General features: G+C 43.8%; 1 protein-coding gene across 1 annotated transcript; it reads left to right on the top strand.

Moving 5' to 3' along the window:
• The first annotated feature begins 380 nt into the window (after positions 1 to 380).
• On the top strand, positions 381 to 27132 carry cnga1a (cyclic nucleotide gated channel subunit alpha 1a). The gene is made up of 8 exons (XM_061987756.2): positions 381 to 611; positions 6053 to 6170; positions 6248 to 6310; positions 6413 to 6451; positions 6537 to 6641; positions 8762 to 8868; positions 18582 to 19192; positions 25687 to 27132. The coding sequence occupies exons 1-8, from the start codon at positions 581 to 583 to the stop codon at positions 26521 to 26523; spliced, it is 1911 nt and encodes a 636-aa protein (XP_061843740.2). The 5' UTR covers positions 381 to 580; the 3' UTR covers positions 26524 to 27132.
• Positions 27133 to 27881: the final 749 nt, after the last annotated feature.

Below are 27881 nucleotides of genomic sequence, written 5' to 3' on the forward strand. Positions count from 1 at the left end.
ATACCCCATACTCTCTGAGCACTCCCCACAGGACTTCCCAAGGGACACGGTCGAATGCCTTCTCCAAGTCCACAAAGCAAAGTCCCATCTTCAATTGCCATAACTATGAATAATTCACATTTTGTGTCTTATTCATAAACGTGAGCGATTGGAGTCGCTAAAATGCACCATGCAAGTATTTAATGGAGAGGACATTAAGTGAAACTCCGCCTCTTCTCGCCAGCAGCATATAATAGGATCAGAGCTGCATATGGCCGAGAATGCTGACTCAGCGTGCTAGCAGATTTAATCCTCTCCTGTTCCATAAACGAGCTGAAAAATATGTTTAGCATAAAGAGCAACATGGTCACAGAATGTATTTTTCGAATGTTGAATCCCTGAACAAAAACGCAACCTGTCCTACAGATGAAGACCGTGGACCCCTAAAGAGGACTGTCTCGCACCCCCTATCCCCTCAGCAACCACTAATCCATCTAATCCCATTCGGTTGTCATCTTCTCAGTATCGATGACATGTTAATACGGTGGCATATATGCTAACTTCTAAGGACCTGTGATCTTTCTGAAGCTTTGTGCAAAAGATGGAGAGGGCCTTGATAGCTGGAAGGGAAGGTAAGTTTTTACTCACGGAATCCTTTCAAAAGCAACTTGACTACTTGGACTACTTTGAGGGATACATCGGGGGGTTTTTTCTGAGCTGTTTTTACTTTCTAAACGGATTAAACACAATATTGAAGGGGAACGTCTGCAAGTCCATTGGAAAGTGGACACAAATGCGTGTGGTTTTGGTTCCTGTGTTGTAAGGATCTTTGATTTTGTTGGAGTTTTCACACATTTCGGGCCAAATCTCTCAACTATGCTAAAACAAAGACGTATCATACTGTGGCAACTAGGGTTGTCCCAATACCAATATTTTGGTCCCAAAATGTATTTCGATACTTTTCGGGTACTTTTCTAAATAAAGGGGACCACAAAAAATTGCGTTATTGGCTTTGTTTTAACAAAAAATCTTAACATTAAAATATGCGATACAGAAGCACAAAAAGTGCCCTTTGAAATATGTGGACATTATAAAAAAATGTGTAATAAAACATAAATGAAAAATGCACCCATTTACTAGGCCTGATGGGTAATATGCAAAAAAAACTCCCCACATTTGACGTGTGACGCATTTTATTTGCTTGAGGGACATCGACAGAAAATGGATGCTCGCTATTTCTGATGGGTTACAAAACTTGAAGGAGGTCGTCAGAGAAGTAAACAAGGTAGGAATGATTCACATACTCTTAATATTCAATGTTTTATCACTTTTAAAACATTAATTAAAAAACATTGCAAATGGTTTTATTAGACGATAGTAGATAGATAGTAGAGATGCGCGGATAGGCAATTATTTCATCCGCAACCGCATCACAAAAGTCGTCAACCATCCGCCATCCACCCGAACCAACATTTTATCAAAACCACACCCGCCCGCCATCCGCCCGTTGTTATATATCTAATATAGACGATGCAAGGCATTAGTGAGGTTAGAAAGCTTTTGCCTGTTAAAGAAAGGAGACTGATCCAATGCAGCAGAGACATTCAATGCGTGCCACACATTAATATCTCTTGGCCACGCATTAGTGGCTAAGAGATATTAATGCGTGATAATATTATTTATCATTATTATAATATTATTGTCATTTCCATTAAGAAAGTGTTGACTATTGTTGCCAATGCCCTCAGATCAGGAGTGCGTTCCTCACACTTTGTGTGCGCAGTTGCAGCAAGCAGAACGAGGCTTTTAAGAAGTTAAACAAATGTTTTAGAAAGACTAGGCCTTTATTTTCGTTAGGTAAATGAATGCTATGTTGAATGAATGTTAACTTGTTAACGTTATAATGCTCAAATAGGGACGGGGGCGGGGTGCACAGTGAAGCATTGAACAATTTCGTGACAAAGATGAACCTTTATTGATTGATCTGCAGCCATGACAAAATATCAGACAATCTCCATTGTCAACGACAGGCAGGAAAATAAAGATAAACACAAAGCCTATGTTGTAGGCATAGGCATAGGCTCATACGTTTTTAAGTTGAAATAAAAAAATAAATAAAAAATGTGCCTCATAAGCCTTAGGCTGTCAATCACGCGCACAAACTTAAATTATACAATAACATATGTATGTCATCTCTATTTAAACAAAAATAAATTAAATAAATAATAATAATAAACTACCTGCAACTTATTGGCCAAGGCAAATAGCTGAAGGGGGGAAATCAAACCCATCAGACTGCACTTTATCATCAAACTTGAATTATAATGAAAATAGACGGTCGCGACAAACAAAGCAGGCTAAATAGCCTTACATTGTCGCCAATCGGAGATGCGCTTCACTTGAAAGCGAGGCCAAATAATTATTCACACATAGTAGTATATCTCGAATAGAAAAAAAACACAATAAACAACGCAACTGCCTTAATTCCTTTGCATTGTAGTGCGCCCAAACAACACGTAACCATCAAAATTATTTAGCTGACCGAACTCAATATAGGTTAGACATGGGCTTATTTGGTATAGCCTATAGGTAACGTAGACTAATTTGTTTAACATATCCAACCGTATGTCTACTTACTTATTTTTTTGTTAGCACGATGCAGGAATAAAATGGCATCTACAGTGCCAGGATTCATGCGAGAGCGCCTGGCCTCTAAAATGCGCCCTGCTGCGCTGAAGGAGCGCTCACTTGCGCCACTTGTTGCTGGGACGCGGTGCCATCTTTTTCTTTTTTTCTTCTTCTTCTGTTGTGTTGTGCTGCAGTGCCTGATGAATAATTGACTGTTTCAAAGAGTGCTGCTCGTTTTTCGTATGTGGGTAACAACATTTAACTATGTATATATATTTCCGAATTGGTTCAAACCGCCAACCATCTATTTAAAATCTATTTTTACCCGCCCGACCCGCGGTTTATCCGCGGACTCCGCGGTTGTGTCCGCAAACCGCGCATCTCTAATAAATAGATAGTACTTTATTGATTCCTTCAGGAGAGTTCCCTCAGGAATATTAAAATTCCAGCAGCAGTGTACAGAATTGAGATCAAATTTAAAAAGTAAAAAGTAAATAATGGGGGTATAAATGGAAACAAAATAGAAAAATATTACAATAGAATAAAAATAAAAAGCAACAATGAGAATACAAATATAACAGTAAAATTAAAGCTGCAAGCAGCATTGGTCGGGCCCGCGTATTTGGCAGGTGCTAGTCCTAAGTGTCCCAATACTTTTGTCTACTTTTAGTCTGAAGTGTCCCAAGACTTTTGTCTAGTGTACCTACCTTGTCTGCATTGTGTGGGCACGTTGGTGCTTCCTGCTTTTAAGCAGCCATCTTAAAAAAAACAGCAGCGCAGCAGCATCAGCGCAGCGGGTGTTTGAAGGGTCATAAAATCAAAACCAGAGCAGGTATTAAAAAGCTGTTCTGTTATTTTATACACAAGAGTTTAATCTCTCTCCTGTGTTAATTTGAAGCCGAAACGACAAACGCGCTCAGAGGAGATAGTTTTTGAAGGAAGGTGACCGGTTTTTACAAAAAAAATTGTTTTGAAGGGGGAATAGCAAACTTCCTGTTGATTTTTGCAGGGGGTTGTCTAAGTGAGACCTACATAGAGGTTTTTGTTTCATGTCTCTCCGACCTTCTCAGTGGGAGTTACAGGCAGTTTTGTCATTTTTTTCATCCGAGGAGCAGTTTTTTGTGCGTTTTATTCAAAAATTGCTCTAGAGCGCAATTTTTAAATTTGGGGTTAGGTTTTTTTATTAGATCGCAATTTTTGCCAGTCCTGATGTGTGCGTTCAAATTATTCTTTTGAATTTAAATATCAGTGAGTTTACGGTGGGGTACAGAATGTAAGAAAAAAAAAAGAATCACACTTTTTTAGCTGATATATTTAGAATATGTAGCTAACTTTTTTAACATCTAAGGTAGAAACGCAATGGTGAAAATCGCAAATTAAGTCTGAATCTAAATATTAAATATAAAGATAAATATTAAACATCGATATTAAATACAAACATATAAGTCAAATATAAATATTAAATATAAATCTTAAATTTATATGGAAAGTTAAATATAAATGCTGAATATAAATACAAATGTATAGGTTAAATCCAAATCTAAATATTAAATGTTGAATATATGTTGAATATAAATATATAAATATTAAAAATGTTGAATTAAATTCTAATATTTAATCAAAATCAAAATACAGTATCACATCTAAATATACATTTTAAATGTTCAATCTAAATGTTAAAATGTGAAGAAAATGAGCTAATAATGAAAAAAATGAGGTATATGTCAGAAAATTGAGCTAAATCCATCCATCCATCCATCCATCTTCTTCCGCTTATCCGAGGTCGGGTCGCGGGGGCAGCAGCCTAAGCAGGGAAGCCCAGACTTCCCTCTCCCCAGCCACTTCGTCCAGCTCCTCCCGGGGGATCCCGAGGCGTTCCCAGGCCAGCCGGGAGACATAGTCTTCCCAACGTGTCCTGGGTCTTCCTCGTGGCCTCCTACCGGTCGGACATGCCCTAAACACCTCCTTAGGGAGGCGCTCGGGTGGCATCCTGACCAGATGCCCGAACCACCTCATCTGGCTCCTCTCGATGTGGAGGAGCAGCGGCTTTACTTTGAGCTCCCCCCGGATGACAGAGCTTCTCACCCTATCTCTAAGGGAGAGCCCCGCCACCCGGCGGAGGAAACTCATTTCGGCCGCTTGTACCCGTGATCTTGTCCTTTCGGTCATAACCCAAAGCTCATGACCATAGGTGAGGATGGGAACGTAGATCGACCGGTAAATTGAGAGCTTTGCCTTCCGGCTCAGCTCCTTCTTCACCACAAGGGATCGATACAGCGTCCGCATTACTGAAGACGCCGCACCGATCCGCCTGTCGATCTCACGATCCACTCTTCCCCCACTCGTGAACAAGACTCCGAGGTACTTGAACTCCTCCACTTGGGGCAAGATCTCCTCCCCAACCCGGAGATGGCACTCCACCCTTTTCCGGGCGAGAACCATGGACTCGGACTTGGAGGTGCTGATTCTCATCCCAGTCGCTTCACACTCAGCTGCGAACCGATCCAGTGAGAGCTGAAGATCCTGGCCAGATGAAGCCATCAGGACCAAATCATCTGCAAAAAGCAGAGACCTAATCCTGCAGCCACCAAACTGGATCCCCTCAACGGCTTGACTGCGCCTAGAAATTCTGTCCATAAAAGTTATGAACAGAATCGGTGACAAAGGGCAGCCTTGGCGGAGTCCAACCCTCACCGGAAACGTGTCCGACTTACTGCCGGCAATGCGAACCAAGCTCTGACACTGATCATACAGGGAGCGGACCGCCACAATCAGACAGTCCGAAACCCCATACTCTCTGAGCACTCCCCACAGGACTTCCCGAGGGACACGGTCGAATGCCTTCTCCAAGTCCACAAAGCACATGTAGACTGGTTGGGCAAACTCCCATGCACCCTCAAGGACCCTGCCGAGAGTATAGAGCTGGTCCACAGTTCCACGACCAGGACGAAAACCACACTGTTCCTCCTGAATCCGAGGTTCGACTATCCGGCGTAGCCTCCTCTCCAGTACACCTGAATAGACCTTACCGGGAAGGCTGAGGAGTGTGATCCCACGATAGTTAGAACACACCCTCCGGTTCCCCTTTTTAAAGAGAGGAACCACCACCCCGGTCTGCCAATCCAGAGGTACCGCCCCCGATGTCCACGCGATGCTGCAGAGTCTTGTCAAACAAGACAGCCCTACAGCATCCAGAGCCTTAAGGAACTCCGGGCGGATCTCATCCACCCCCGGGGCCTTGCCACCATTGAGCTAAATATCATCATTAAATTTATCAGCTAGAAAAGTGTGATTTATTTTTTTACATCCCCCCCACCCCTTCAGTTAACTGCTAGATTGAAATAAAAAAAGCATACATTTATTTGCTGCTTAACGGTCAAATTAGCATCATAGCACCTCCTCTCTTGTTTGCTCACAACCTTCAAGCGAGGCTCCGTCTCTACAGGTCCCTGGAGTGTGCGAGTGACAGGAAGAAAAGCTCTGACTCTCTTGGGAGAAAGTTGTTTTGTACTGCGTCCTCCACATCCTGCCACTGCGGGTGCAAAACACAGCGCAGTCGACATGTGAGCAGACCTTTCAGTCGATTTTGCACGCTATAAACGCGGTGGTTTTTATTTTAATGGTCCACTTTGCCGCGCAGGACGGCGTCTCAGACCCTCTCTCATCGCCTGCTGAACGTGAACAACAGTAATAACAATGAACAGTAAGTACAGTGAGAAATCGCTGATGCATGTTCAATTCCATGTTGCTTTAAGGGCGTGAGAAAAGAAACAAGCTCTTATTATTATTATTATTCCTTTGACAGGAAGAAAGAAAAAGGAGCAAATGAAAATGAGGTGGAAACGTAAGTAACTCCCGAATGGACAGTCGATGACATATTAACCGCAAAAATTACGATTTGAATTATTGTCCCCTTTTATTCTGGACAGGCCCAAAGAAATATTTGTCATTAACCCAGCTGGAAATCTTTACTACAACTGGCTGTTGGTCATCACACTGCCCGTCATGTACAACTGGACCATGATCATCGCCAGGTAACATACACTGTATGCCTACTCTGCATTTACGGCATGAGAAAAACCTTCCATTTCAGTCACCATCACAATAATTGGTGTCCAATGTTGGCGTCGCCCCGTGTCCGTGGCATGTCTAGAATCTGTTAGCCCCCCCCCCCAGGTGCCACCCCACTCAAAGGGGGAACGATTTGAAACAGTGTTTTTCAAACTGTGGTACGCCTATCACTCGGGCTCCATCTCGTGGTATGCCAAATAAATGCTTAATTCAAGGGTCCCCAAAGTCCAGCCTGCAGATTGTCCCTGGTTTACTTTTTTAAAAATAATAAAAAATATAAAATATCGTACACCGGAGGGTGTGTTCCAACTATCGTGGGATCACACTCCTCAGCCTTCCCGGTAAGGTTTATTCAGGTGTACTGGAGAGGAGGCTACGCCGGATAGTCAAACCTCGGATTCAAGAGGAACTGGTCGTGGAACTGTGGACCAGCTCTATACTCTCGGCAGGGTCCTTGAGGGTGCATGGGAGTTTGCCCAACCAGTCTACATGTGCTTTGTGGACTTGGAGAAGGCATTCGACCGTGTCCCTCGGGAGGTCCTGTGGGGAGTGCTCAGAGAGTATGGGGTATCGGACTGTCTGATTGTGGCTGTCCGCTCTCTGTACGATCAGTGTCAGAGCTTGGTCCGCATTGCCGGCAGTAGGTCGGACACGTTTCCGGTGAGGGTTGGACTCCGCCAAGGCTGCCCTTTGTCACCGATTCTGTTCATAACTTTTATGGACAGAATTTCTAGGCGCAGTCAAGGCGTCGAGGGGATCCGGTTTGGTGGCTGCAGGATTAGGTCTCTGCTTTTTGCAGATGATGTGGTCCTAATGGCTTCATCTGGCCAGGATCTTCAGCTCTCGCTGGATCGGTTCGCAGCCGAGTGTGAAGCGACTGGGATGAGAATCAGCACCTCCAAGTCCGAGTCCATGGTTCTCGCCCGGAAAAGGGTGGAGTGCCATCTCCGGGTTGGGGAGGAGACCCTGCCCCAAGTGGAGGAGTTCAAGTACCTAGGAGTCTTGTTCACGAGTGAGGGAAGAGTGGATCGTGAGATCGACAGGCGGATCGGTGCGGCATCTTTAGTAATGCGGACGCTGTATCGATCCGTTGTGGTGAAGAAGGAGCTGAGCCGGAAGGCAAAGCTCTCAATTTACCGGTCGATCTACGTTCCCATCCTCACCTATGGTCATGAGCTTTGGGTTATGACCGAAAGGACAAGATCACGGGTACAAGCGGCGGGGCTCTCCCTTAGAGATAGGGTGAGAAGCTCTGCCATCCAGGGGGAGCTCAAAGTAGAGCCACTGCTCCTCCACATCGAGAGGAGCCAGATGAGGTGGTTCGGGCATCTGGTCAGGATGCCACCCGAACGCCTCCCTAGGGAAGTGTTTAGGGCATGTCCAACCGGTAGGAGGCCACGGGGAAGACCCAGGACACGTTGGGAAGACTATGTCTCCCGGCTGGCCTGGGAACGCCTCGGGATCCCCCGGGAAGAGCTGGACGAAGTGGCTGGGGAGAGGAAAGTCTGGGCTTCCCTGCTTAGGCTGCTGCCCCCGCGACCCGACCTCGGATAAGCGGAAGAAGATGGATGGATGGATGGATTTTTAATCAAAAATCGTTTCGTGTCGAGAATTGATTCTGAATCAAATCGTTGCCAAGAATCAAATTGAATCCTGTGGTGCCCAAAAAGTCACAGCCCTAGTAACCTGCCACCACATGAAATGACTGAGGGGACCAGATCTTACTCCCAGGCTTGCAATTTGATAGCTGTGACTTAATGAATGATCACATGGCATTAAAGCTCTTGTGATTGTAACCCCCATTGGTCATAGTTGAAATATTGAAGACACTGAACAATCAATTACTTTTGGACTTCTCATGTCCTGTGGATATTTTGACTTGTGGACTATTCCACATTTGGTGTGTTAGGGTAATAGGGCTGAGTGAAAACCCGGGGACACGACTAAAGTGTGAATTTTAATTGGATGAAAAAAATTAAAATGAGCGTGAAGTATAGTTGGAATAAGGAGTAACACAAATAAGTAAACAAATAAAAAGAACATTCTGCAGGATTAATATCTGTTTCTGGTGGTGATCAAACAGGGCATGCTTTGAGGAGCTGCAGCATAACTACATCCTTTACTGGGTTCTATTGGACTACACCTCCGACATCATCTACCTGGCTGATATGCTCGTCAAGACCAGAACAGGTGAAAACACACGTGCAAAAATGGGCAACAGTTTTGCAAAATGCATGAAAACAATCTTGCAACAAATTCTCGAGGCCTAGAACATACTTGCCAACCTTGAGACCTCCAATTTCGGGAGGTGGGGGGTGGTTGGGGCGGGGGCGTGGTTGGGGGCGTGGTTAAGAGGGGAGGAGTATATTTACAGCTAGAATTTACCAAGTCAAGTATTTCATATATATATATATATATATATATATATATATATATATATATATATATATATATATATATATATATATATATATATCCCTGCGACCCCGAAGGGAATAAGCGGTAGAAAATGGATGGATGGATGGATGAGTATATATATATATATATATATATATATATATATATATATATATATATATATATATATATATATATATATATATATATATGTCTTAATAAGGTTATCCAAAAAATAGTGCTCGATACCGTAGTAGAGCGCAATATATGTATGTGTGGGAAAAAAAAATCACAAGACTATTTCATCTCTACAGGCCTGTTTCATGAGGGGGTTCCCTCAATCATCAGGAGATTTTAATGGGAGCATTCACATACCATGGTTTATATAGGGCACAGAGTGGGTGGGTACAGGCTGGCGTAGGGGCGTGGTGATTGGCTCATGTGCTACCTAGGAGGTGTTTCCGTCTGTGGCGGCATGCTGTTACAATTTCGCTGCGCTTGTTGAGGGATGACAGGTCTGGACGGTAAATAATAAACAGTTTCTCTTTCAAGCATAGGTTGCATCTTTTATTACCACTATTGTAAGGTGTGCTGGATGCAAGAATTTGCCATGTTATTGAATATTCAACATTATTGTCTTTGAGGTCCCAAATGTGTTTGCTGAGTTCTGTGGTATTCCGCAGGTTTTGGTTCCTGAAAGAAGCCTTGTGATTGTTCCATCTGGTTTTGAACTCTCCCTCGGTTAATCCTACATATGTGTCGGATGTGTTAATGTCCTTGCGTGTTGCCGAAAGAAACCTGATTGCCCTCTCAACGGGGGGTGCTTACAAACATCAGTTGTCTACCAATCTAAGGTAATACGCAAGGACATTAACACATCCGACACATATGTAGGATTAACCGAGGGAGAGTTCAAAACCAGATGGAACAATCACAAGGCTTCTTTCAGGAACCAAAACCTGCGGAATACCACAGAACTCAGCAAACACATTTGGGACCTCAAAGACAATAATGTTGAATATTCAATAACATGGCAAATTCTTGCATCCAGCACACCTTACAATAGTGGTAATAAAAGATGCAACCTATGCTTGAAAGAGAAACTGTTTATTATTTACCGTCCAGACCTGTCATCCCTCAACAAGCGCAGCGAAATTGTAACAGCATGCCGCCACAGACGGAAACACCTCCTAGGTAACACATGAGCCAATCACCACGCCCCTACGCCAGCCTGTACCCACCCACTCTGTGCCCTATATAAACCATGGTATGTGAATGCTCCCATTAAAATCTCCTGATGATTGAGGGAACCCCCTCATGAAACAGGCCTGTAGAGATGAAATAGTCTTGTGATTTTTTTCCCCACACATACATATATATATATATATATATATATATATATATATATATATATATATATATATATATATATATATATATATATATATATATATAAATAAAAGAAATACTTGAAGTTCAGTGTTCATTTATTTACACGTATACACACACATAACACTCATCTACTCATTGTTGAGTTAAGGATTGAATTGTCCATCCTTGTTCTATTCTCTGTCACTATCTTTCTAACCATGCTGAACGCCCTCTCTGATTATGCATTGCTGTGTGGCACGCACAAAAGTGCTTTCATCAAATGCACTAGATGGCAGTATTGTCCTGTTTAAGACTGTCACAACATTGCTGTTTAGGGCAGACGGACTGCTTTACTGTAGACGTTCTTTATATTGTGGGAAAGCGGACTCAGGTCCGCATGGAGCTGGAGGGGGCGTGGCCTCCAGCTCCGCCTGAATTTTGGGATATTTTCGGGAGAAAATTTGTCCCGGGAGGTTTTCGGGAGAGGCGCTGAATTTCGGGAGTCTCCCGGAAAATCCGGGAGGGTTGGCAAGTATGGCCTAGAAATAAATAAAAAATCTGCGTAATACAGTCAGAGCTTTTCTTCCTGTCAATCACATACCACAGTAACATGCACTGTGTTACTGTTAATTTAGCACCATGTGCTAAATTAGTCAGATTTCTCCAATTGTTTGGCTCTAAATAAGCTTCCTAGAGCCCATGGAAACACCATAATCAAATCGTGTTCGGTTTTTGAAAAGTCGGACAAACACACCTGGACCCTTCGTATCGCGCATATGCACAGTCTAAACACGAGCGATACAACCCAGAAGCAGATACCATTCAATAAAAACATTGCAACAAATGTAATGAAGAGGCGATTGTTTATTTGCTTCACAAATTAAAAGAACACCACATTTTAAAGTGCATAAATGGTACTAAAAAAGAAACCGATTTATTTAAGAAGGTAGCTTGATTCGGACTCCCGAACAAAATACGAATGAGATAAAAGAGAATGAAGCAGGTCTATTATTATTCCACACAACTTCATCTGGAAGAGTATCAGTCGGGGGCAGAAGGGTCTTTTCCTTCGGATTGAAAACTCCTTCCATCAATCCACTGAGCCTTTGCTGCCTTTTGAAAGAACTTCAAGAAATTCAAAAGTGCACGATCTCGGTCCGGAAAATTATTTTGATAAACTCTTCCATTAGTCTTTTTTTTGCTTTGGATCTGAAACTCCTTCCGTCAATCCACAGAGCCTTTGCTGCTTTTTGAAAGAACTCAGAGACATTCAAAAGTCCATGATCTCCGTACGAAACGTCCTTCGAAAAAACTAAGGATCCACAGATCTGAGGAATTCAATTAACCGCGCTAAAAGGAAAAAAGCACCCTCCATTGTACGGGAGGTGCATGGCGTATGACCAATAGTCGCATTAGAGAGACTGCATGACACTTGGACTTCACACGAAGGTGTAAAAATACAAAAAAACAAATTATTAGAGAAATCAGACTAATTGTGATGTACAGCCATATAAATAAACATTGATTGATTGATTGATTGATGGAATTTAGCAGAGGTGTGGACTCGAGTCACATGACTTGGACTCGAGTCAGACTCGAGTCATGAATTTGATGACTTTAGACTCGACTTGACAAAATGTAAAAAGACTTGCAACTCGACTTAGACTTTAACATCAATGACTTGTGACTTCACTTGGACTTGAGCCTTTTGAATTGACATGACTTGACATGACTTGCTACTTTCCCCAAAACCCAAAGATGAAAAAGTTATTCGGGAGCGCTCCGTATTTTTCATTGTGTACTTGTCTATCAGCGTTGCGTGTGTCAGCTGGTGTGGTCTCAGTACAACAGCCAATCAAATTAGATCTACTTTGTTTTCATCACACAGCATTCATCCAATCAAATTGCAGGACAACCAAGGAAGAAGACATGTCCAAACCACACGCCAGTGAACAAAAAATGATACCTAAAATAATTTTGTTTGGGTATAAAAATTACGAGGTGGTCAACACTAAACGGTTTGCAGTATGCAACACATGCGGTTCGAAAATTACTGATGGAGAGGAAACAACTTCCAACTTCGTCCGGCATTTGAAGTTGCACAAAGAACGGTAAGTTTTGAATGAAAGATAACGTTTATTGGCTAAGTAACGTGACTTTTATTTGCTGTGTGGTCCGTAGATCGATTGGTATCGGGCCGCACAAGAATTTTTTTCTTTTTTTTCTTTTTTTAATTAAATCAACATAAAAAACACAAGATACACTTACAAGTAGTGCACCAACCCAAAACAACTCTCTCCCCCCTTTTGTTCTGGGCATTGAACATGAAGACTCTTCCTTCACTGTTCCGAGTGGCCATGAGAGTCTTGGCAGTGCCTGCCTCCAGTGCTCCAGTGGAGCGAGTTTTCAGCCATGGTGGCATCATACTACGCCCCCATCGTGCACAAATGACTGACAGACTCTTGGCTAATTTGGTCTTTTGCAAATGCAATGCAGCATAGGGCCCTGACATATAAAAAGTACAACTTTTTTGTTATGTTCACGTATATGTCATGTTTTTTCAATGTTAACACTTTTGTACAAATAAGTACATTTGCACTTTATTTTTCAATGTGTTTGTTCTGTAAAGGAATGAGTTAATGTTTAAAATGACTGGTTAATAGTGCTATTATAAAGTGCAATGTCAGCACAATTTTCTTTCCTGCAATTTAAAATGCACTTGTTTTAATAAATAAATACAGCGTTTGAAAAGCATACACAATCTGTGTTAATATATTAGTCTGTGGTTAAAAGGACTTGAAAGGACTCGAAACTCAAAATGCAGGACTTAGGACTTGACTTGAGACTTTCCAGTCTTGACTTTGGACTTGACTCGGGGCTTGCCTGTCTTGACTCGGGACTTGACTCGGACTTGAGGGCAAAGACTTGAGACTTACTTGTGACTTGCAAAACAATGACTTGGTCCCACCTCTGGAATTTAGTGCAGAGAAACGTAGTGATGGAGATACTTAGAAGACCCACTTAGAAAAAGTGACCAGAGTTGTATAAGAAAGAGGATTATTAAAATATGACTAATGAAATAAGATTCAACATATACAAAATAATATAAAAAGAAAAAACTTTTTGAGTTTTTGTCTTAATCTTTTTTCCGTGTCTTGAAAACAAGAGCTTGTTTTATATTTAGGATCGTCGTATATTTGTGCAAGTGTGGTTATTGATCGTTTAAATAGATATTAAAGATATTGTTCGACTTTTGAACATGCTGCAAGCGTTATATCCCGTACTTTTCCTCCTCCAAGCGTGTATGTCCCACAGCACCCACACATATGTACACAAATCTGCGCGCGCATTAGTTGTGTTTGTTGTAAGCTAAAGATAGCTATTTGGCAAATTTTAGATCCTATTGTTAGAATATACAATCAATGATAACTATTGTAAAGACATCATGACTGCAAATTGTTTGTTGATTCTCTGGCACCGCTTTCGTGTACAAGCCTCAAACGGCAGTCAATTTTATTTGGCCCAAACAACAATTTTTATTCAATTTAATTTGTAATTGTGAGATACACAGTGGCACCTCAACTTACGAGCACATTGCATTCCATGGCTAAGCTCTCATCTCAAAACATGCGTATCTCAAATCAATCAATCAATCAATCAATGTTTATTTATATAGCCCTAAATCACAAGTGTCTCAAAGGGCTGCACAAGCCACAACGACATCCTCGGTACAAAGCCCACATAAGGGCAAGGAAAAACTCACCCCAGTGGGATGTCGATGTGAATGACTATGAGCAACCTTGGAGAGGACCGCATATGTGGCTAACCCCCCCCCCCCTCTAGGGAGACCGAATGCAATGGATGTCGAGTGGGTCCAACATAATATTGTGAGAGTCCAGTCCATAGTGGATCCAGCATAACAGTAAGAGTCCAGTCCACAGTGGGGTCAGCAGGAAACCATCCCGAGCGGAGACGGGTCAGCAGCGCAGAGATGTTCCCAACCGATACACAGGCGAGTGGTCCACCCCGGGTCCCGACTCTGGACAGCCAGCACCCCATCCACCGGACCTTAGTGTCTCCCCCTCTACAAGGGATAGGGGGGAGCAGAGGAGAAAAGAAAAGAAACGGCAGATCAACTGGTCTAAAAAAAAAGGGGGCTATTCAAAGGCTAGAGTATACAAATGAGTTTAAGATGGGACTTAAATGTTTATACTGAGGTAGCATCTCTAACTGTTACCGGGAGGGCATTCCATAGTACTGGAGCCCGAATAGAAAACGCTCTATAGCCCACAGACTTTTTTTGGGCTCTGGGAATCACTAATAAGCCGGAGTTCTTTGAACGCAGATTTCTTGCCGGGACATATGGTACAATACAATCAGCAAGATAGGCTGGAGCTAGACCGTGTAGTATTTTATACATAAGTAGTAAAACCTTAAAGTCGCATCTTAAGTGCACAGGAAGCCAGTGCAGGTGAGCCAGTATAGGCCTAATATGATCAAACTTTCTTGTTCTTGTCAAAAGTCTAGCAGCCGCATTTTGTACCAATTGTAATCTTTTAATGCTAGACATAGGGAGACCCGAAAATAATACGTTACAGTAATCGAGACGAGACGTAACGAACGCATGAATAATGATCTCAGCGTCGCTAGTGGACAAAATGGAACGAATTTTAGCGATATTACGGAGATGAAAGAAGTTCGTTTTAGTAACACTCTGAATGTGTGACTCAAACAAGAGAGTTGGGTCGAAGATAATACCCAGATTCTTTGCCGAGTCGCTTTGTGTAATTGTTTGGTTGTCAAATGTTAAGGTGGCATTATTAAATAAATGTCGGTGTTTAGCAGGACCGATAATCAGCATTTCCGTTTTCTTAGTGTTGAGTTGCAAGAAGTTAGCGGACATCCATTGTTTAATTTCATTAAGACACGCCTCCAGCTGACTACAATCCGGCGTGTTGGTCAGCTTTAGGGGCATGTAGAGTTGGGTGTCATCAGCATAACAATGAAAGCTAACACAGTATTTGCGTATGATGTCGCCTAGCGGCAGCATGTAAATACTAAAAAGTGCAGGGCCAAGAACCGAACCCTGAGGAACTCCGCACGTTACCTTAACATAGTCCGAGGTCACATTATTATGGGAGACGCATTGCATCCTGTCAGTAAGATAAGAGTTAAACCACGACAAGGCTAAGTCTGACATACCAATACGTGTTTTGATACGCTCTAATAAAATTTTATGATCGACGGTATCGAAAGCAGCGCTAAGATCAAGAAGCAAAGCCAGTTCTCAAATCAGCCTTGAAATTAATTGAAATCAATTCCATTGGAGCTTTGCCCTCTCAAAACAGCACCATTTTAACACCTAACATGCATTTCTGAAAGAAAAAAACAACTTTTAGACAAGAAACATTATTCAAAAAACATCACAGTACCATGTGTTACAAAAAACTACGGTAGTTTCATGAAATAATGTCATAATATTGTTTAGCTTTTAGCTTGGGTAGCAGACTCTCAGCGTTTCCTACAGGCTGCTTCTCTGTCGGAAAGCGATAGGAACTAGGAAATTGTATTTATGTTGTACATGGACATCTTTTAATGACGAACAGAAGACGTCAGAGTTGACAACAAGATATAATGCTCGACCGTCCAGTTTGTTGAGTCAGGACTAGACAGAACACATCAAACCGCTTCTCAATATTTTCATGGATAAATATCCCTCTTTTGAACGTTTTGGCTGCATGCTTGGTATGCAGACTGACGCTTTGACTAGGACAGGGGTCGGCAACCCGCGGCTCTTTGATCACTCTGATGCGGCTCAGCAGCTTACTTGCTTAACCCCCCGATTTTCCCGTAAGACTTCCGGATTTCAATGTCTCTCGCAGAAAACTCCCGGGATTAGTATTCACCGATTTTCACCCTTACAGCTATAATAAGGGCGTGCCATGATGGTACAACATTTGGCGCCCTCTACAATCTGTATTAACAGCGTGCCAGCCCAACACTTGTTATATAATATACATTTTCTGCTTGCTCACGTACGTGACAGCAAGGCATACTTGGTCAACAACCTCACAGGTTACACTGACGGTGACCATATAAAACAACTTTAACACTCTTACTAATAATGCGCCACACTTTGAACCAAAACCAAACAAGAATGACAAACACATTTCGGGAGAACATCTGCACCTTAACACAACATAAACACAACAGAACAAACACCCAGAATCCCATGCAGCCCTGACTCTTCCGGGCTACATTATACACCCCTGCTACCACCAAACCCCGCCCCCACCCCAAGCCTGCTCCCTCACACATCAACCCCCCCCCACCCCCCCTCCCTGTGCGTCGGTTGAGGTGGGCGGGGTTTGGTAGCGGGGGTGTATAATGTATCCCGGAAGAGTTAGGGCTGCATGGGATTCTGGGTATTTGTCCTGTTGTGTTTATGTTGTGTTACGGTGCAGATGTTCTCCCGAAATGTGTTTGTCATTCTTGTTTGGTGTGGGTTCACAGAGTGGCGCATTATTAGTAAGAGTGTTAAAGTTTTTTTTATACCGCCACCGTCAGTGTAACCTGTGTGGTTGTTGAGCAAGTATGCCTTGCTGTCACCTACGTGAGCAAGCGGAAACCCCATTCAACATGTGGCTGATCAGGCACGCTGGTTGTAGTGGGTGCTATATGCTGTACCATCAAGGTACGCATGACGCTGACAAGCGCTATTCATTTAAAACCCGGGTGCCGCACCAGCTTTAAAATTCCATAAAAAGGTGTGGGCAGCGTGTCTGAGACCCCTGGTTTATACATAGCACAAAGCAAAAAAAAAAACTTAGTATGCAGTGTTATTTCATTTAAAATTTCAAAAATGTTTGCCATCTCCGGGTTGGGGAGGAGATCTTGCCCCAAGTGGAGGAGTTCAAGTACCTCGGAGTCTTGTTCACGAGTGAGGGAAGAGTGGATCGTGAGATCGACAGGCGGATCGACAGGCGGATCGGTGCGGCGTCTTCAGTAATGCGGACGCTGTATCGATCCGTTGTGGTGAAGAAGGAGCTGAGCCGGAAGGCAAAGCTCTCAATTTACCGGTCGATCTACGTTCCCATCCTCACCTATGGTCATGAGCTTTGGGTTATGACCGAAAGGACAAGATCACGGGTACAAGCGGCCGAAATGAGTTTCCTCCGCCGGGTGGCGGGGCTCTCCCTTAGAGATAGGGTGAGAAGCTCTGCCATCTGGGAGGAGCTCAAAGTAAAGCCGCTGCTCCTCCACATCGAGAGGAGCCAGATGAGGTGGTTCGGGCATCTGGTCAGGATGCCACCCGAACGCCTCCCTAGGGAGGTGTTTAGGGCACGTCCGACCGGTAGGAGGCCGCGGGGAAGACCCAGGACACGTTGGGAAGACTATGTCTCCCGGCTGGCCTGGGAACGCCTCGGGGTCCCCCGGGAGGAGCTGGATGAAGTGGCTGGGGAGAGGGAAGTCTGGGCTTCCCTGCTTAGGCTGCTGCCCCCGCGACCCGACCTCGGATAAGCGGAAGAAGATGGATGGATGGATGAAAAATTTTTGCGGCTCCCATTGTTTTCTATAATTTGTGAAAGTGGTCAAAATGGCTCTTTGACTGGTAAAGGTTGCCGACCCCTGGACTAGGACATGTTTTCATTAGTTTTTTTCTCTGATTCGGTCGTCCGGTTATTTTCTGACGTACTTTGTCCAATTGTGGCGCTCAAACGCAAACGTCAACTGTCTAATCTAAACTATTGTTTGTTTCTTGTGTAGACAAAGCAGAAACAGGAACGTGTTCCAAGCCGTGATGGGACATGTATAAATGTCCGCATTTTATTTTCCGACAGTTTTAGAACTCTTCATTGTTCAAACGGCCCAACCCTGTGATAAATACTAGCTATAGTACGGAGCCAAATTATGCTCGCTTTTTAGCTCATAACAAAAAGCCGAGAGACAGCTCGTACAGCAAATTACTCATAAGTTGAGGTACCTCTGTACAGAAATGTTATGTTCAATTTGTTCTTTCAAACCAGTAATGCAGCCAGAGGTGTAACGAGTGATGTAATTTTGTGCAAGCGACTGTGTGTAAGTACCATCTGAAAAAATATTGCCTATATCGATAAATCACTGTAACTCTGCAGGTTACCTTGAGCAAGGCCTGATGGTCAAAGATGAAAAGCTGCTCCGCGACCGCTACGTGAACAGCTTCCAGTTTCGGCTGGATGTTATCTCCATGTTGCCCACCGACATCCTGTATCTACTACTGGGTCTGGACTACCCGGAGATCCGCGTCAACAAGCTGCTAAGGATCGGCCGCATGATGGAGTTCTTCACAAAGACGGAAACCAAAACAAACTACCCCAACATCTTCCGCATCGCGAACCTGATCATGTACATCCTCATCATCATCCACTGGAACGCCTGCTTCTACTTCTCCTTCTCCAAGTCTATTGGTTTTGGGGCAGATGAATGGGTGTACCCAGCGCTGGATGATCCAGAGGAGCCTGCTTTTGGGCAGCCCATGAGGAAGTATGCCTTCAGCCTCTATTGGTCCACACTGACCCTGACCACCATTGGGGAAACGCCACCACCGGCCCTCGATTCAGAATTCGTCTTCCATGTGGTGGACTTCTTGGTCGGGGTTCTCATCTTTGCCACCATTGTGGGAAATATTGCTACGATGATCTCCAACATGAATGCAGCCCAAGCTCAGTTCCAGTCTCGAATTGACAACATTAAGCAGTACATGCAGGTAACAGTTTCTAAATGTTTTGTGCTACATGAAACTTGGATATAACATATATATATATATATATATATATATATTAGAGATGCGCGGTTTGCGGACACAACCGCGGAGTCCGCGGATTATCCGCGGATTATCCGCGGGTCGGGCGGTTGAAATAAAAAAAAAAAAGATTTTATCCGCGGGTCGGGTCGGGCGGTTGAAATTAAAAAAAATTAGATTTTAAATAGATTCAGGCGGGTGGCAGTTAAACCAATTCGGAAATATATATACATAGTTAAATGTTGTTACCCACATACGAAAAACAAGCAGGCACCTGCAGCATGCCACAACAGAAGAAGAAAAAAAAAAGAGATGGCAACGCCGGCAGCAAACGTGGTACGCGACAAACTAAAAAAGGGAATACTAAAGACCAGGGGAAAAAAAGGCCAGAAAAGTTCAGCGTGGACTCGTTTTTAAGAGGTTGTAAATCAGGATGATAGTAATGCTGGCTACGTGATTTGCAAGAGCTGCGACGCTGTTTATGTCTACGACAGTCACAAAACCGGGACATCTAACATGGTGCATCACATTTGTGCAAAACCCCGAATCTCCACAAACACCCTGAGCATGAGCAGTTTCGTCCGCCGTGATCCCAGAAGAGTGCCACAGGATGTTAAAACAAGATAGAACGCAGCTGCCTGCAGCAGTTTGAGTGGCACGAGCGCGCTTGATGATTGCACTGGTGTGCGTCTGGGCCGTGACAGCGTGGCACGCATTGAATGTCTCTGCTGCATTGGATCAGTCTCCTTTCTTTAACAGGCAAAAGCTTTATAACCTCACTAATGCCTTGCATCGTCTATATTAGATATATAACAACGGGCGGGTGGCGGATGGCGGGCGGGTGCGGTTTTGATTAAATGTTAGTTCGGGTGGATGGCGGATGGTTGACGACTTTTGTGATGCGGTTGCGGATGAAATAATTGCCTATCCGCGCATCTCTAATATATATATATATATATATATATAGTCAGTGTACAACATTACTATCTACTTAACATTAGTTAACACACATCAGTTATTGTCGAAAAGCTGGCAATACAAGTGAGTCATGTTGAAATTGTGTTCACAGTGTGAACATTTTGGTAATCGAGCAATACCTCTTGGGTTCCTTAATTGAACCCTCGTCCTTAATAGATGAAACTGGTGTAGAAGAGCACAGAGATGCCCCACAGGTGCTCAGTTAGGTTCAGGACTTTGCATCTGTAGGTAATATGCAACTATAATTATTTGATACTTGTTTATATTTAAAAATGTCATATTTTAGACCAGTATTTCTTAACCATCGGGCTGGGGCCTATTGTTGGGCAGTAATGACAGTCTCAAACAAAGCAGCAAAAAGTCATGGAGAAGCTTCTTAAGCGCAACAATAATGACTAAACTTTGGTTTAATTGACAGATTAGTTAAATAATGTGGCCAGAAATGGTACTGCAATCACAGTCCCTCTTTCCCTGACTGATGTTGCCAGCTGGATGAACTGGGCTTCAAACTTCCACTTCCTCTTACTAGGGTTTGAGGTGCTCGGACCATAATAGCTGAATAGACAAGCGTTTTGTCAATAACAAATCTCTAACAAACACATTTTAAACAGAAATTAGGCTATTTTCAGGAAGAACTACGTCATGCCTGAATACAATATCACAACAAATGGCAATCATATGGTTATTGTCAGTACTATCAGAAAACAAAGACTAAAACAAACTACAACCAAAGCTAGCAATGGTTATACTGGTGAAAATAAGTAGAGCATGCTTAGCAAAACTACAGAGGAGACATTTTACCAAGTACCCCGAGGGCGGTATAGCTATAGGAATTATTTTATCATGTGATTTGGCTGTCTCCATACGTTTCAGTGGCGGGCCGTGCGTTTCCCACCTAGGCCTTCAGTGACGACCGACTTCAATGATTACCTTTCAAAATACCATCATTTATGTCACCACATGACCATTGCTGGAGAAACACTATACATGAAAACATTTACGTCCTACTGGGCATTGTACAAAACGGGTTATTTTCTGGCGCATTTATAAATCATTAAACCCGCATCGGGCTTCACGGTGGAAGAGGGGTTAGTGCATCTGCCTCACAATACGAAGGTCCTGAGTCTTGGGTTCAATCCCGGGCTCGGGATCTTTCTGTGTGGAGTTTGCATGTTCTCCCCGTGACTGTGTGGGTTCCCTCCGGGTACTCCGGCTTCCTCCCACCTCCAAAGACATGCACCTGGGGATAAGTTGATTGGCAACACTAAATTGGCCCTAGTGTGTGGATGTGAGTGTGAATGTTGTCTGTCTATCTGTGTTGGCCCTGCGATGAGGTGGCGACTTGTCCACGGTGTACCCCGCCTTCCGCCCGATTGTAGCTGGGATAGGCTCCAGCGCCCCCCGCGACCCCAAAGGGAATAAGCGGTAGAAAATGGATGGATGGATGGATAAACCCGCATCAGCAATTAAAACATATCTTATGTGTTACTGTCAAAATTAAAATCGCCCCTGCCTTACATAGTTCCGGGTCACCATTGGGCAAGGTGTAGCACCCGAATGACCCCCCCCCCCAGGGTAACAATACCCTCCATGAAAGAAACGAAGAGAAGAGCGTTACCCGGCCTGGAGGAAGCCCGGGGCCCTCCTCCGGAGCTATAACCCGGAGGCAGGGCTCGTCAGCGAGCACCTGGAGGCCGGACTAGCCATGGAGGCCGGCCGGGCACAGCCCGAAGAAGCTACGTGGACACACCATCTTCTCCGCCACGTGGGCCCACCACCCGCGGTCGGAACCAGTGGGGTCGGGTGCGCTGCCAAGTGGATGGCAGTGAAAGTGGAGGCTCCAGACGGACCAATTCGGGGCAGCAGAGGCTGACTTTTGGGACGTGGAACGTCTCTACCCTGGTGGGGAAGGAGCCTGAGCTGGTGCGGGAGGTGGAGCGCTACCGGTTGGATCTGGTGGGGCTTACCTCTACACATAGCAAGAGCTCTGAAACCACACTCCTGGACAAGGGATGGACCTTGTTCACTTCTGGAGTTGCTCAGGGTGTGAGGGCCCAGGCGGGTGTGGGGATACTCATGAGTGCCCGGCTGAGTGCCTTTACGTTGGAGTTCACCCCAGTGGACAAGAGGGTCGCCTCCCTTCGCCTTAGGGTTGGAGGGGGAAAACTCTGACTGTTGTTTGTGCGTACGCACCAAACAAGAGTTCAGAGTATTCAGCCTTCTTGGATACGTTGCATGGGGTCCTGTATGGGGCGCCGGCAGGGGATTCCATAGTCTTGCTGGGGGTCTTAACGCGCACGTGGGCAATGACAGTGATACTTGGACTGGCGTGATTGGGAGGAACGGTCTCCCTGATCTGAACCTGAGTGGTGAATTGTTATTGGACTTCTGAGCTAGTCATGGACTTGCGATAAACACCATGTTCAACCATAAGGATGTTCATAGGTGTACCTGGTTACCAGAGCACCCTAGGCCAAAGATCAATGATTGATTTTGTAGTCGTATCAGCTGATCTGAGAACATATGTTTTGGACACTCGGGTGAAGAGAGGGACTGAACTGTCAACTGATCACCATCTGGTGGTGAGTTGGGCCAGATGGCAGGGGAAAACTATGGACAGACCTGGCAAACCCAAGCGTGTAGTGCGGGTGAACTGGGAATGTTTCGAGGAGTCCTCTGTCCGGAAGGACTTCAACTTCCACCTCCGGCGGGACTTCTCTGCCATCCCTGTGGAGGTTGGGGACATTGAACAGGAATGGACAATGTTCAAAGCCTTTATTGTTAAAGCTGCAGCTGCGAGCTGTGGCCAGAAGGTCTTAGGTGTCTCAATGGGCGGTAACCCTCGAACACCCTGGTGGACAGTGGTGGTCAGGGAAGCCGTCCAACTGAAGAAGGAGTACTACCGGGGTATGTTATCCCAGGGGACTCCGGAGGCAGTTGCAAGGTACCGACAGGCCCGAAGGGCAGCGGCCGTGGCTGTGGACGAGGCAAAGCAGTTCCCCGCTTCCCTGCAGCAGGGAACCATCCAAGCTGTGTACAGTAAGGATGGGACTCTGCTGACTTCAAGTGAGGAAGTCATAGGGCGTTGGAAAGAGCACTTTGAGGAACTCCTGAACCCAACAACATCAGACATACCTCCCTGACAGGAGCAGAGTCTGAGGATGATGGGGGATCGACGTCGATCACTGAGGTAGTTAGACAACTCCACAGTGGCAAAGCTCCGGGGGTTGACGAGATCCGTCCAGAAATGTTGAAGGCTCGGGGTGTTGAGGGGCTGTCTTGGTTGATACGCCTTTTCAACATTGCGTGGAAGTCTGGGACAGTGCCGAGAGAGTGGCAGACTGGTGTGGTCGTTCCCCTTTTCAAAAAGGGGGACCACAGGGTGTGTGCTAATTACAGGGGTATCACACTACTCAGCCTCCCTGGGAAAGTTTACGCCAAGGTACTGGAAAGGAGGGTCCGGGCCGATAGTCGAACCTCGGACTCAAGAGGAGCAATGTTGATTCCGTCCTGGTAGTGGAACAACTGACCAGCTCATTACTCTTGCGGGAATCCTGGAGAAGGCCTGGGAGTATGCCTATCCAGTCTACATGTGCTTTGTGGATTTGGAGAAGGCGTATGACCGGGTCTCCCGGGAGATCTTTTGGGAGGTGCTGAGGGAGTACGGAGTGAGGGGGACCTAGCTGAAGGCCATCCAATCTCTGTACAACCAAAGCGAGAGTTGTGTCTGGGTGCGTCGATGTAAGTCGGATCCGTTTCCAGTGGGGGTTGGTCTCCGCCAGGGCTGCGCTCTGTCACCTTTCCTGTTTGTGAGTTTCATGGACAGGATTTCTAGGCAGGGTTACTTGCTTGTATCGGAGCTAATGTCTGAGATTTTGCATGCAAGCCGATATCATTTGATATCAATATTGGATCGAGACACCGTTAATTTTTACTCTTTATGAGCCACAGCTTCTCCATGTCGGCAGCACTTGCTAGAGTACTGCCTCAATTGGGATGTGTGAAAAGTCTAGTTTTGGTGGGAGCCAATGACTATTTGTGCGGTGACACGCTTTCCCCAGCAAACATTCCTTCGACTCACGACGACAGCATTACGTCAATTTCCATGACCTTCCGTGTCCAATAAAGTTAAAGTTAAAGTACCACTGATAGTGAAATGAACCTCTGCATTTGACCCATCCCCTTGTTCTACCCCCTGGGCGGAGAGGGGAGCAGTGAGCAGCAGCAGTGGCCGCGCTCGGGAATCATTTTGGTGATTTAACCCCCAATTCCAACCCTTGATGCTGAGTGCCAAGCAGGGAGGTAACGGATCCCATTTTTATAGTCTTTGGTATGACTCGGCCGGGGTTTGAACTCACGACCTACCGATCTCAGGGCGGACCCTCTAACCACAAGGCCACTGACCAGCCGATGAACACCATAAATTCCGGGCTATGTAGCACTCACTGGTATTTCAGCCGTACCGACCACATTTTTGTAAAAATGAATATTCTTACATACATTAGCCGCACAGGACCGACCATAAGCTGCAAATATATACCTAAATATTTTGTAAATATTTATTAACATACTTTATTTGTTTTCAAATGGTGTCTGTCACGTGTTAGTAAAACGGTTGATCTAGCAAAACAGAAGTCATCATCATGGATCCACTAAGTGCAAAAACTAGCTATCCAATCAGCTAAACAGTCTCAATAACTCCACGGTGACGCTTTCGTGAATTTACGAAACTAAAACAATACAATAAGAATGCTCATTGTAAGTTAAGAAATTCACACACGGACACTTGTGTACGTGTTAGCAAATTAGCTAATTCTCATGACGTTAGCTTGATTATGTTACAAAAGCACATACAAATATGCATGAAAACACTCCTGCAGACATCACTCACAGGACGGTTTAGTAAGTATGAATTGTTTTAGTTACATTGTAAAAATTACAAACGTTGGTTGGAGTGATGAATGAAGAATCCTTTCAAGCCAAAACACTATGGAGGAATATACACAAAACAGGAAGTACTTTTGTCAAAATGCAGCACCGGCAGTGAGCAAACTCGTCCAAAAGATGGCGCCATAGCACAGACAATAAAACACCTTTTTGGCGTCTGTGTCGGTGTAATATGAAAACTGTTTATACAAAACTTTATGGCCGTTAGCGAAGACAATTTCATGAATTAGCTGCACCATTTTATAAACCAACCAAAGGATACAAAGCGTTGAAAAAAAGTAGCGGCTTATAGTCCGGAAAATACGGTAGATTCAGTTTTTTATTTGCCGATTCCGCAGAAATCATAGGTACCTATGCTTCAAATTAATTAGTAACACAAAGAGGAAAAAAAAGTGATCCAAACTCTGTCAGGTTCATATTTTTCTCAAAAATCCTTAGATATAATCTATAGTTTTGTCTTTTTTGCTATAACACTGACTGCAAATTTCCAATCAGTCATGATCACTGATTTCACGAAACGTTCTCATTTGAAGGTTCGAAAGGTCAGCAAAGATCTGGAATTGCGCGTCATCACATGGTTCGACTACCTGTGGAACAATGGCAAGGCTCAGGATGAACGTGAAGTGCTGAGGTACCTCCCAGACAAGCTGAAAGCCGAGATCGCCATCCAAGTTCACATGGAGACGCTGAAGAAGGTCCGTATTTTTGCAGACTGCGAGGCGGGACTTCTGATCGAGCTGGTGCTAAAGCTCCGGCCTCAGGTTTTTAGCCCTGGAGACTACATCTGCAAAAAGGGTGATATAGGTCGCGAGATGTACATCATCAAGGATGGGAAACTGGCGGTTGTGGCAGATGACGGCGTCACCCAGTTCGTGTTGTTGGGAAGCGGAAGTTACTTTGGGGAGATCAGTATCCTTAATATCAAGGGCAGCAAAGCAGGAAACAGGCGGACAGCCAACATCCGCAGCATTGGATACTCAGACCTCTTCTGCCTGTCCAAGGACGACCTGATGGAGTCGCTGTTGGAATACCCAGACGCTAAGGGCATGCTAGAGGATAAAGGCCGACAGATCTTGATGAAAGACGGCCTGATTGACTTGGATCCGGCCAACATCAAGCCGGAGGCCAAAGAGCTGGAGGAGAAGGTCAGCAGATTATACAGCACAATGGATCTGATGCAGACCAAGCTGAAGAAGATCCTGGGGAAACACGAGAAAACAGATAAAGCTCTGAAACATCGCATCGCCGACCTGGAACGAATGACCGGCGAGGAGGTAGAGGACCAAGAAGAAGAGGGGGTGGTAAAAAAGGAGGGGGTTGAGGAGGAAAAAGAGGACGATGGAAAAGTGAAGAAAGAAGACGAGAAATAAAACACAAAACACTTTTTCATTAGAGATAGAGGAACCATGAACACACTGGAGATCAAAGCTAAAAAACAATGAGAGACAAAAGTGGTAACCATGGAAACTATGTGGTGTGTCTTGGAAGAAATACATTAGCAAATGAATTGAAACCTTCCATATCTGACATTACAATAGAATCGTACATTCACATATTACCACATGCTTATGCCAGTCTGCGTTTTCACTCTAGTTGTGTGCACAGAAACATAACAAATGTATTAGTTGTATCCACGTCTGTAATATAATTCTCAATGGCTGGCTTGTTTTGAACTTAAATGTAGGTTATTTGATTTAAGAGTGATGATAGTGAAGAGGAACACTCACTGCTGATTGAATGGTTTGGTCCAGGGCTGCACTTGAAGCTTTTCTTCAGGGTATGAAAACATTGTGGCCCTGTGAATGAATTGAAATTGTTTGTGTCTTTGATTGACATATACTGGGGAAAAAAAACAAAAAAAACGACCAAGGTTGTTGATTTTGAAGCTATTCAAATAAAACGTTTGTGAATAAGTTTTATAGGACTTGTCATTGGAAATCAGTGAATAGTCGCAAAGATACAACCTCTGGAATAAAATCGCCAACCTTGAAAGATGTTCATTTAGTTGTTGTTGTTTTTAGAAAATAAGCAAACAGCCATGACACATATTAATCATTTTAAATGGTAACTTTCTGGCTTTAGGAAACACCAAAATAAATCAAGAAAATCAATTGTGGTGGTCAGTAACAGTTTCACTTTAGAACAATTACAGTAAAAAAAACATTGTGTTAGACAAACTTTATTGATCCACAAGGGAAATTGTTCCACACAGTAGCTCAGTAACAAAGGATGGAAAAGGTAAGGATGGAAAGGATAATGCAGGTATAAAGTAGACTAAAAATACACCATAGTCGCAATAAAAAATATAACATATATGTAATATTTACATTATATATATATATATATATATATATATATATATATATATATATATATATATATATATATATATATATATATATATATATATATATATATACACAGGTAAAAGCCAGTAAATTAGAATATTTTGAAAAACTTGATTTATTTCAGTAATTGCATTCAAAAGGTGTAACTTGTACATTATATTTATTCATTGCACACAGACTGATGCATTCAAATGTTTATTTCATTTAATTTTGATGATTTGAAGTGGCAACAAATGAAAATCCAAAATTCCGTGTGTCACAAAATTAGAATATTGTTTAAGGCTAATACAAAAAAGGGATTTTTAGAAATGTTGGCCAACTGAAAAGTATGAAAATGAAAAATATGAGCATGTACAATACTCAATACTTGGTTGGAGCTC

The sequence above is a fragment of the Nerophis lumbriciformis genome, linkage group LG27 (genome assembly GCF_033978685.3).
Source record: "Nerophis lumbriciformis linkage group LG27, RoL_Nlum_v2.1, whole genome shotgun sequence".
Classification (NCBI taxonomy): Eukaryota; Metazoa; Chordata; class Actinopteri; order Syngnathiformes; family Syngnathidae; genus Nerophis; species Nerophis lumbriciformis.